Below are 12,372 nucleotides of genomic sequence, written 5' to 3'. Positions count from 1 at the left end.
ACCCCTGGACAGTGTCATGCCTAGAGTACGGAATCGCAAGGTAATCGTTGGCGTATCTCCGTATTCTTTACTTGGCCCGACTCGCATGCTGTCCTACATCGGCGTAGCGGCACAACACATAAGACATCGTACACGTTCAGATATAAAAGTATACTTATATGTATATAGGTAACTCACAAATAGATTTAATATCGCCAGTGGTTTCGAACCAATGATATGTAGTTTTTTTAAACGACCCGCACCGGCCAATGTTTTTATTTAAAAAGACGACCTTTCGGTTCCAGATTTGGACCCTTTTCAAGTGAACCGTTCACACAATTGTTAACGATCTCCTATCGTTCGTTTGGCCAATATCGTTGCGTCAGTAAGACATTAGTAAAAAAATGACTGCACTCTTTGGTTGAAGAGTGCAAAGTCAATTGTGGTTGCATCGTTAATTGTTAAACACAGGTAAAAGTATCGAGAGATGTGTGTTGGACCAGATATCAGATTGAACAATCACTTTTTGACGTAATATCTTACTAACATACGAACGATGTGAGATCGTTAACAATTGCGTCAACAGATTACTTGAAAAGGGTCCAAATCTGGGACCGAACGTCGTTTTGTTAAAAAAAAAAACATTGGCCAGCGTAGGTCGTTTCAACAAACTACGTATATCATTGTATATAGGTACTTACATAACGTACATATTAGGGTATAGCGGCATTAGACGGTTACTTCGGGGCGTACTAATTAGATAAACCCAGTATATACGTCTCTACTGCACGCGCATATTGTGCTACCGGTGCGATAATCACCTCGCGTTTAGGCTAATCGCATACTGCAGCAGACACTGCGATCCACGCGATCGTGGCGCAACGTTTACGGAAACAATCAACTATGTGGTAATAAAGTAACGACAACAGCGACAACAACAATCACAGCAAGAAAGTGAAAGTGTATCAATCGTTTCTCATCGCATTATCAATTTTATATCGGCGAGCATTTTATTCATTGTTTTCAATACAGCGCGTAGCCTCCACAGACATCTTGAAACATCCAGAATTTTGCCTTGGTTATTCATACTACACCTACGGATGCTGTACGCTTCAGACATTTCCCTCCGTGAGACAAACGGCGAGCTTTCAGTGTACGTTTGTCACACTTGTCGAGTAAACGTCATAGTGCAAAGTTAATTTTGTTCAAATAACTGGATTAAGGCTAAATAATTAAAGCTGCGGTCATGAACGAAAGCAACAAACTACAACGATCTTCTATTTCTCTATACCTATCGTATCTGTCGTTTTGTTACAATTAAATTTTGACATACGATGCAAATTTCTCCATTTTTCATCGACTTGTGCGTACACATTGGAGTTATTCTTAATCTTTCACTACTCGTAAATTTGATAAATTTATTCAGGGGTCATAGAGCGGGAGGAACGTAGAAAAAGGTAGAAGCGAACTATTTACTATCAAAAGGTTCACCTCTTTTCAACTTTGCTACTCTCGTCTCCCCCGACTCATCTTTGGTATAATTGACCGTATACAATCCCAATAGCTTTAATGAGCTCGCGTTTATTCCAGGAAGTTACTCGTTCTGCGCAAACGACGTCTCTTACTCAAATTTTACGGTATTTCCGGCTCCACGGTGTTTGCGTTCCCGACCGTTTCCCGCGCAACCAAATCGTTAGGGAGCACGAAAGAAAAATAGTGAGGCTGACATATATATATGTATATATATATATATAATACGTAGCATATATAATCTAAAGAGGGTCTCTTTTACCGAGTATCTACGTTTCTAAATCGACTCACCTGCAAAGCACCAGCGGCCGGTCGCGCGTGCAAAGATTACGAGGAAAATAATGAGTACGAGCACCAGAACGCCCAAGACGATACCGATGATGGATCCAGCGTCCAAATCAACGCCTGCAAATCGTAGAGAAAAGATGCCTCTCGTTATCGTGGTTCTTTGTTATATTATACAACTGTTGCGTCAAATCCTTGGATCGAGAAACAGCTGACGGAATAACTCGAGTACGAAAATAATGAGAGCGTCCCGTATGAGACATTTCAGATCGAAGTCTCGAAGCGTAATACGACCACGAGATCGTTTTCGACCGCGATGACGACATCATTGACAACGAATCGTACGCTAAAAAGCATTTCATTTTAATTATTTAAAGAATTTTTCTCGGATTATTTTAGTAATTTTTTAATTAGAACTTTGCAATTTTTTGATAGAACTGCAATCGCCACGAAATATGTATTTTTCTACGTTTCGTTTGAAAATAAGAATTTCTGAAAATTTCTAAAAACTTTGATAGAATTGCAATCGCTACGAAATATGTATTTTTCTACGATTCGTTGTAAATAGAAATTTCCGATTTTTTTTAATTCTTTCTCGAAGTTCTTCGATGTTCCAGTTCCAAGGTATTGACGTATGCATGGTACATCTTGACTATATTTTGTTCTACATAAAACGCAAATAATAATATACGATAATTATAAATCTTTTCGCAATTTTAATTTACACGTATATATTTGTATCAATATTTTATTATTCAAAAAATGGCAGAATCGATAACTTTCAAATTGTATTTCTCTCAAAAGTTAATTATCCTCGATAGATTTTGCAAAGAAAGATACTAAACTCGACAGGCAATCATTGAGATCGCGAGTTGTAAACTTGTACAAACTGTGCCGAAGTGAATATAACGTTTATAGCGCGACACGTACGCATATTTCATTGCACAGCGTTTCGTGCGATCCGACCCGATCCACATTGACGAAATCAAGACTATTTCGCAGTCGTGCGCCGTTGAAATTGGTAAATTACTCGTCGCTCGATCAATGTCAACGTGTTCTCTCGTGATCGACGTGTATTACGCCCTTAGCCAAATAGCGGTTATTAATTTGCCGGCGTGATCATCCCCGGTCGAACCGCCGTGCACGGAACGCCGCGCGTTTACGTGACTACACAGACTACTTACGTATAGTAATTTGAAAAAATGACATTACCTAGTGCGTGCATGTGTTCGGAGAGCTTACCATAGAGGCTACTGAACGGTCCTGCGTGAGCATGCGGTGAAGGATCGATATGGTTAGACACGCACATTAAACGTAAAACGGAATGTATTTTCAAAGAACGCGCGTGTATGTGTACGATGATTGGCGGCCGATCGTCTTGCGGCGATTACGACGAACGATAGCCACGATTTTACGTGCGAGATCGCGGTGACATGATTATGATCGTGATATGTAGTGGTGGGTGATCAGTGGACAGCCAAGTGTGAACGCCGGTTGATTCAGGCAATCAAAGGAAAAAAAAATGTGTGAACAAAGCGTGTGGTGGTTTGATATTGATTGCTCGCGTGTTACCTATCGTCCGTTCGCTACGGCGTATCTCGAAACCCGAGAATATAATAATTCAAATGAGCAAGGCGTACACGGAAATGTAATTATACCGGATGAAAATTCGAATTTCTAAAAAGTCGCGATAAAATCGCTTAAGAAGTGCTCGGTAGACTCTGATAAAAGGTGAATGAATGAGACGTTTTAATTCGATACTCAAATAAATTTCACACTTAGACAAATATTCAGTTACACTTTAATTGCCAAGATCTTTAGTCTCACAGGTTGTTCAGACATAATTTCCGTAGGAAAAACTGTCTCCGTATTCACGAAACGAGCAAACTGTGATTGTGCTAAATATTTCAAAAAATATTGTAAGAGCTAAGGTCGTTCCCTTCACTTTCCAAAAATTGATTTTTCGATAGTAATCAATTAACGAAATTGTCAGGACCGCCACGCATTCTTGTGCTCCAATTATCACGATACGGTGCCCCGATTATCTCCGATATATACAAGATCCGTATTTCTAGGTGCACCCGGTGTGACGCCTTCGGTAGGAGAGAGGACTTACGTAAATCGGATTTGTTGAATAACTTACCCGCCGGTTCTGAGGATGTCGACAAAACGACACGATATTCATACGATCCCTCGTTGTTGGTCGCCTCCAACACGTAGCTCTTTTCCGTGTCGGATTTCTGAATGCTGTCGATCGTCAGAATTACGCTCCATGCTCCTCTCCCCTGTAAAGCATTGCTGTGTGTTACGGGACGTCAATCCGATCTCGCTCCGCCGTGCTCTTAATTTTAAGCGCTCCATCGCTCATTAATTACACCCTTTAATTAAGCCCTTTAAAGTGTCGCCGCGCGCGCGCGCGCGCGAAAGTACGTCCACTATAAATTGTTCGGAAGCTCTCGCCATTAATCTACGAGTTTTTGCGCAATCTTTGTACTATGTACGTATTAAAAAAAAAGAGGTAAATTGATAATTATAACGCTCGTTACGAGGAGAAGGAGAGGCGAGGTGAGGGGGACAAATGAATTCGCCACTTTTAATCAAAGATATCTAATTTCGGGTAGGTATTTAGTCCTACAATTTTATGCAATAAATTGCAGGAATAAATCCAACGCTATAAGGTTCACTCTTTTCGAATTAAATGCACTTAATTTCTATTGCATTTTTCATCCCTGTTACTTTCCGCAACAATAAAACTCCGCGTTCTGTTTTTTTTGGGGGGGGAAATTCTATCAATTTTTATTAAACTTTTTTGCTTTGTCCCTGCAGTTTTCTAATCGAGGAAAAATCCATTTGGCGGATCTCGATATCGCGTCGAGCGCTTGTTCTCGGACGCTATTATAGGAACGAAAGCGGCATACCGAGCCTTTCCGAGCTTTCGCCTCTCGCCCGACTCGCCGTTAGTAATTGCGTTTTCAGAGTGGAAGCTGATTCGTATTCGTCGAATGGCGCGGCACGTCGCGGCGCCCGGTCGGCTTGCCGTTCAGTAATCCGCTGCAAGTTGCTTGCAGACTTGCGAGGGCCGCGCAAGCCTATTTGAAAGCCATTCATACGCGAGCCGGTGCCGGGCTGCCGAATAGCGGCCCGGGCCGCCGCGCCGGCGGCAGCGATGCCGGCGGCTTTTATTGGTTCTGGCACACGTCGCCGTTGTCCGGAGCGTTACGCTCGCACAAGTGTGCCGTGCGCTCCGAAAGTTTGAGCCCGATTCGCGAGTTTCCCGGCGAAATCATCGGACGCCATTGAGATCTCTCCCCCTCGGACCGGGGAATCGCCCCGCATCATTGAATGCACTCGGGCCGGCGTTTGCCGCGCGCGTGCCGCTCGATTAACGCTTCGATCCTCCTCTCGCGCGCTCGAAATCGCGCGCTCGAGCCCATTTGTCCGGAAGTTCGCCAGCCTTTCGCGACCTTCCGCCACGGCGTACCTAGCAGCTGGCGTCCGACGATAAAATTCCCGATTTTACATAAGCATTAGACCGGAGGAAAAATCTAAATTAAAATGAAGAGGAAGCGCTAAAACGTGCGCCGGTCGTTTGCATCTTCGTAACGTAGGAGACTTCTTCTCTCCTACGAACAAATCTAATTCTAAACGGTATCCGAGGAACGTTACAAGTTTAAGTTTATATTTCGCCAAGATTTCTTTTTCTCGGATCCCCCCACCCACCCGTTCCTTTTTCTTCCCCTAATAAATGGATTCGGAACGACGCGAACGCGGCGCATTCAGGAGCGGCCGAACGTCGTCGCTCCACTTCCGTTCGCCGCCCCGAACTAATTAAAAAGCGCAAGTTGCAAGATCGGCAAATCCATTTAAGCCTTAACTACGGGATGAACAAACCGCCTCTCGCTAACGAAACAATGGGCCCGGGAACAAACGCCTCCGAGTGCCGGCTCACGCCGCGCGATCGCGCGGCTCTCCCGATCGATTCGCCGTGTCTGAATTCAATGGAATTTCATTACGGCGCTGCACTCCGCGCGCGCTGTCACACAGGTGCATGGAGAATGCATCGGGCGAAACGGTAAATCGAGGCCCGGCCGCCGAGTCGCGGCGCGCAATATTGGATTTCTGTTTCATTTGCCTCCGCCAATCCGCTCGCCCCTCCCCCTCATCGCCAATTATTTCTTGGGCTCGCGCGCGCCTTTCTTTTCCCTACGGTTTATCTGTCACCGAAGAGAACAGCTCGGATCTCTAAACGAATCACCGGCGTGTCCCGGATGCGTTCTCGCTCGACCTTACGCTAAACCGAACCGCGCTGTCTATACCACGTTATGGCCGTATCACACTAGCGGTTCGCGTTGGCGCTGCCGTTGGCGACCAATCGGAGAACAGCGGTTGGCGATGGCGGCTTGCGGCTTCAGAATAGCCGGGCATGTTTGGTCCAATGCAACGGCCAACGCCTACGCGAACCGCTAGTGTGATACGGCCATTACGACACGTCGCAGGGCGCGGCGACGATTGCCTTATTGGGATCTGACGGAAAAGCAGAAGCCCATTGCATAATAGAGCATTATAATCAGGTGCTGTTTCATTAATTAATTTTTATTACGGATTGCGGGATATTTTCTCCGCGTTCTAAAAGTTAACGTATAAAAACTTTGCGATCGATTTTTCATACTTACAAAGTAATTAGGACTCCGCGATAAATTGCTTTTTAAAAACCTAACAGTTACTTCGAAGACCTTCATAAAATAAAAGAAAATAAGTTAAGATGCAGACTCTCAACGTTTGCATAAAGCTCGATACTTTTAATAAAAACATTGGCCCGTGTAGGTTTGTTTAAAGAAACTGTATATCATTGATTTCAAACTACTGGCGATATTAAATCTATTTGTGAAGATAAGTTAAATTTAAATTCAGCACTGCCATTCCTAGCTAAAACTGTCCATAGTATCGATGCCTTTCTTTTAATAGGATATTTTCTCCTGTCGTAATAAGACATTTATTTCATTGACTATCCACCGTTTCTTTGATATTTCGTAACACTATAATAAACATAATAAACACTATAATAAACAGGCTTCCCGACGCCATGGCGATGACGTATGCATATAGGCTCCGCCTCCATGTCAGATCCCAATAATTGAATGACCAACGAAACACGTGGATCACTAGCGATGGTACTTTCTTGAGAGAATTTTCAAGATTAGCTTTTCGTAACAAAGAACCGTTCACCTAATCAGATTGTTTCAAGAAGATAACTTAAAATGCTTCTCTCGACGTTTCTAATTTGAGACTACGAATTAGCTACGAATAAAGTCTCTTTTTCTCTAATTAGAATTTATTTTTGTAGACCGGATCAGAGGTGTTTAATATTAATGGCAAAAACTGAAAGAATGTATTTCCATCCTCGATCACGTGTGCGTTTTGCCGGCCAGTCTGTGCAATTAGAAATATTAAAAAATATTTGTAATTAACTCGCTAGACCGTATATTGCACGAGGGAAAACCGACGGGATTTAAATGTAAAGGAAACTTACCAAATCGACGGCGGTTGAGGTTTCCAATCGATTACTTTCGTCGGGACGACCCTCTTCAATTTTTTCGTCGTCTACTCGCCATGTGAATCGCGGCCTAGGATTTGCATAAATGGTTACATTGATGACTCCCTGTCTACCAATCACGTATCCGAAACGTTCAAAGGTGTGATGCGGCTGAGGTGGATCTAAGAAGAAAGATATACAGCTTTCTTTTAAAATCTACGATGAAAAGGGCGCAAGACGGCACGTACAGCGTAATGATTTTTACGAAAAACGTCCAATACTTAATTCGAATAACTAGTTCATTTATATAAAAATTAATTGGAGTAAAATATTATTTCACTATTGAATACAGACGCACGGAATCTGTTAGTTAAAAATTAACGCCGAAGAACATTATAAATTCTAAAATACAAAGCGCAATAAGAAAACAAATGTATGGAATACAAGGATCGGTTAAAATGAAAGAGAATCTCCATAGACGTTATAGAGTAAGAAAAGACTTACAGTCTACCACGAGTTGCTTAGACGTCTCTTTGGGCCTGTCGAGGGCGATATGATTGGCTATGCATCTTAATATTTTGCCGTTATCTAACCAATCTAAACTGCGCGAAGCGTTCTGCATTGCCAAGGCATTATCGTTGGGACCCATGTTATCGCTTACATAAAAGCTCCTTTCCTCGCCAATCGGTTCGTCATCTAAATGTTCAGTACAAGAGCAATCATATTTCTTTATTATTTATACTGCATTCTGTATTTATTTATCTGTATTTTATATCTTATTTAGTATAATTAATTATATCTTATAAACAGAGGGAATATTAATTCACTATTTATTTATTTTATCCTTTTTCCCTTGTAGGAAAAATTAATAAACTTTATCAACCCAAAAAGATCCCTTTGCTTACATTTACAATATTGCTATACTCGCATAAAATGTTCAAACCTTCTCGTTTAATCTTAAATTACGAATCTTTGATCTATTATTCAAACGATTGGAATATCTTAGCTGGCTATATTATCCAAATTAAATTCTGCGAAACCATTTTCTTAGCCTGGTTTCTGCAAATCGTAGTCGCAAGATCCGGAAGTTGAGAAAAGGTGGCACGCTTCTCTAGAGTATTGCCTAATAAATATATACTAACCGAGAAACAGAGACACATTCGCCGCTGGCCGTCCATACGGAGCGCTGCAGCTGACTTCCAATTTTTCGCCCTTCTTGTATCGGTTTGCGTGATTACGTCCGCGACTCATTTCTAGTTGGGGGTTCTCGGGTGGTCCTAAGAAATTAAAGTAACAATTTCGTTGGATCGCCGCGTCATTGTACACGTCAATCTGGTCAGATTGAATTAGAGGACAACGTAGGCGACACTTTCTATATTCCATTACATGTTATTCGAATCTGGACTGACGGTCAGTAACTTAATTTGAACTTTTTTCCACCACGATGTTTCTCTGCGTTAAAATAACAGCAGATTCTCCTAAGATATTCACGAATCACGCCATTTATCTTTATCGGGTTCATCTTAAACGGTAATTTTGCTCCGGGCGCTTATTTCAGTCTCCGTAAGCAATTTCCTTAAGGAAGATTAATTACTTTTCGAATACAGCTATAGCGATTGAAACAAGCGTTCGCTTGTTTTTTGCTTCTTGCTCTAATTAATGTTTTTCTTTTCATCGTAACTTCTTTGTCAAAGGTATCTTATTTCTTATTTATTTATTATTTCGTAATATATATATAAAATACCGTTTCCATTACACTCGTTTTTAATTATTATGAGTTAATTAGTATGAGTTAATATTTATGTGTAATATATAAGAGCAATCATGCGATGTGAATCTAAAATGTCATCGATAAAAATGGAATTCACAAAATTCACAGATTATGTATCAAAATGATTATACTGCTCTTGTGATTTGAAAAGAGCAGCAATTTTTTTAAACTGATATTTTAATATCTCTATACGTTTGTAGTTTCTTCCAGATGTATTTAGCTTCAGAACACAATAAATATTTTCATAGTGAAAGCCTAATTTAAAATATAACTGTAAAAATAATTGTTTTTTCTACAGTTTCAATATATTAAGTCTATATTTCACGATCTTGTCTAGCCGAACGACAGAATCTCGTCGGGTCAAAACGGAAAGTGACAACTTACTCGCAACGATGATCTTGAGAGAAGCAGTTGACTCTTGCCGGATTTTGATGGGTGTCAGGGAACATCTGAAGACGCCATCGTGAGTGTCCTTCACCTTAGCGATACGGACGCCGCACTGGCCAGCGTCTAGTCCACTGCCGTAATACTCGATCCCGTCTTCCGGCGGTTCGTTCGCATTTAGCACAAGGCTAGCCTCGCCAGGAATCTCTACGCGACATACGCGAAGCGGTTGCTGGGCACTGCAGAGAATTTGCAAACTCTCGCCTACTCGGACGGCTGTGGCTTTCTTCGGTTCGATGTCGACGAGCATACTCGATTTCGCTGAAAACAAACGAATATTCGAGATTAATAAAGGGCTTGATAAGTAAATTACGCGAATCTACATTCAAAGTTGTGTCAAAACTTAAATATGTATGGAAATCCTTAAAAATTATTTTAGATTTATGAGCGTGACACGTTGATACAATTATTTTATATTTCCCCCTTGTTGCAGACTAATGACAATCATATTCATTAAATATATTAAATATTAAGCTTCAAATTAAACTTTTTACACTTTAGTTGAAGAAAATTAATTTTTTGATATATTTTTTAATCAGTTTCAGCATTTATATAACTACACACGTGTATCTTCCTGCATTTCATGTTAATATGGTTTTAAGATGTTTGATTAGAATCAAATTTGCTGCACGAAAGTGCAATCATGTTATGCGAGCTTTCAGGAAAATCGAAATAACGAAAAGAAGGAAAAAGAGAATATTTTATGTAGCAGATTTTAAGGAACGTGCATCTGCGAGCGTCTCCATAAAAAATCGAGAGGGTGATTCGCGTGGGCGAAGATGCCGCGTCTACGAAGATTTACGACATAAAAAGAAAAGTTGATTAAATCCCCACCTGCAATACCTCTATCGCCCTCGTGTATCTTTCTTATACCAACACGCTCTGCATCGGAAAAGGATGTAGCCTTTTCCCTTTCCCTATCCGCTCTTTCGTCACCGTAAACTCCCCCGACATGCCGGCATATTTAATTCTTATATTGCACGATAAATTCGATGTAATTTTATGCTCTTTTGTTTTGTTGATTGATGTATTAGAAAATAAAATGGAAAAGAATTTTTCTAGGACATTCAATTGTTATCCATTAATATTTATAAAATAAATTACATTAAATACAAGACACACGGAAAAGACAGAAGCGGAGAAGAAAAAAGGATTGCATAATACGTGAAACACAATTAAATATATGCCAATGATAATAATGCTTTTTATTATAAAAAAAATTAAGAAGTATACCTAATATGCAGGTATGCATGAGGTATGAAGTCATCACAAATGCACGCGTATAAGAGCGGAGTGCATGTAAGATTAACGCAATGATTACAAGTTTTTCATATTTAGTTTTTATTTGTGTGAATAAACGCACATTATATCGTTGGCAGCCTATTATTACGTGCCGATTGTTACATGCAGATACCGCCGTGAAATTTCTCGTAAATATCATAATTTTCAATTGAGCTTTAACATCTTCTGAGACTTCGTCAGGACTATAATGTAACGAAATCGATAAGTAAGATAAACGAGAAATAAACATTACGCAATATTTTCATTCAGCGTTTTCCGAGTTATACGCGAAACTAAATATTGATACCATTAGTATGCGCATACGTATTGTTGAGGTTTTATAACGTGACATAATATTGTAGTCGAAGCTGTAGCACGATTTCAGTATTCATACCGTATATTTTACATAATATGCAAGATGGCTGTGCCAGATAACTGCCTGTACTATTTTACAAAAAAGAGGGCGAGCGATATTCTGTAATTATACGAAAAGATTATATTTAAATTTAAAATCATTTTGGCCAGAGCTTGACGTTAAGCCAGTAGACAATAGGCAAACAAAAAGCCGAGTCACATTTTGTCATTTTTCTCTGCGTATCGAAAATCTCTCTCTCCCTCCCCCCTCCCTCTCTTTCTCTCGTCTTTATGTAGGAAATATTATGCAGCTGTTTTCATTACTTTCCCAAAAATGGTAAATTAGATCTCTATTATGTAGATTCATTTCGTTCTACATTTCACAATTGGAATGGATGAAACGCAGGTTTTTATAAACTACTTCTGTCCGCTACACATGGCAGACACAATCGTTATACGAATGCGACGATCATCATCGCAGCCACCTGAGCCTGACGATGCGCGTTATTGAGATAATGCGCGCGTTTTAGTTTACACCTGAGTATATCTCATAAACTTGCACGTAAGAACTCGCGCCGCCCCGACAAAAAGTTCGCGCTCCCCCGCCCTTTAAAGAGCTCTCGTCATAAGGGTTAAATATAGACGCTTGCTTTTAAGTCTCCCCTGCCGGGGGAGGCGCCGCGACGCGGGGCGACGCAACGCCGCTGGTCGCATCGATCTCCGCGCGAGTTTGGGACGTGGCATGTCATCGGCGAAACGACGACGCCGGCGGCCGACCGATCCCATGCACGATGCTATTATGATAATGCACTTCAAGAAATATGATAAACTGGGCGTGGCGTGGGCAACGACTATCATATTTCATCTCGTCGACCGGCTGGTTGGTCGATCGCCGGATTGCTTCGAGAGACAAGTGGCTCGAAATCTAGCGACTTTGACAGATTCGTGCTCTTGCGAAAGGATAAACGAATTTATCCGATCGCAGTCACGCACTCGCAGAAAAAATTTCTGGCTCCAATGCTGTTGCGCTTCAATGTATCATAAAATAGGATCGATATAGCGACAATCAGATTTATTATATTATAGGGAAAGGAATATTTTAATCTTAAATGAAAAATTCTAAAATCTAGGTTCGTCTTTTGTCGATGGTGCCAACTTCGGCGTTGTAAGATGGAGGGAAAATTTATTCTAAACT

General features: G+C 40.9%; 1 protein-coding gene across 5 annotated transcripts in view; it reads right to left on the bottom strand.

The window, feature by feature from the left end:
• Window positions 1-12,372, bottom strand: part of LOC105567389 (fasciclin-3) — a 330,524-nt gene that overhangs the window by 19,544 nt on the left and 298,608 nt on the right. For all 5 annotated transcript variants that reach the window (XM_012022232.1, XM_012022233.1, XM_012022234.1 and 2 more), the window contains exons 2-7: window positions 9,483-9,803; window positions 8,470-8,604; window positions 7,832-8,023; window positions 7,325-7,509; window positions 3,938-4,079; window positions 1,801-1,914 (exon numbers count right to left, since the gene is read on the bottom strand). In XM_012022232.1, coding sequence (XP_011877622.1) covers window positions 1,801-1,914; window positions 3,938-4,079; window positions 7,325-7,509; window positions 7,832-8,023; window positions 8,470-8,604; window positions 9,483-9,803 — 1,089 coding nt within the window. The remainder of the gene's footprint in view (window positions 1-1,800; window positions 1,915-3,937; window positions 4,080-7,324; window positions 7,510-7,831; window positions 8,024-8,469; window positions 8,605-9,482; window positions 9,804-12,372) is intronic.

The sequence above is a fragment of the Vollenhovia emeryi genome, unplaced genomic scaffold (genome assembly GCF_000949405.1).
Source record: "Vollenhovia emeryi isolate VEMERY1.0 unplaced genomic scaffold, V.emery_V1.0 DF939138.1, whole genome shotgun sequence".
NCBI classification, from domain to species: Eukaryota; Metazoa; Arthropoda; class Insecta; order Hymenoptera; family Formicidae; genus Vollenhovia; species Vollenhovia emeryi.
This window is presented reverse-complemented; position numbering and strand designations above follow the sequence as displayed.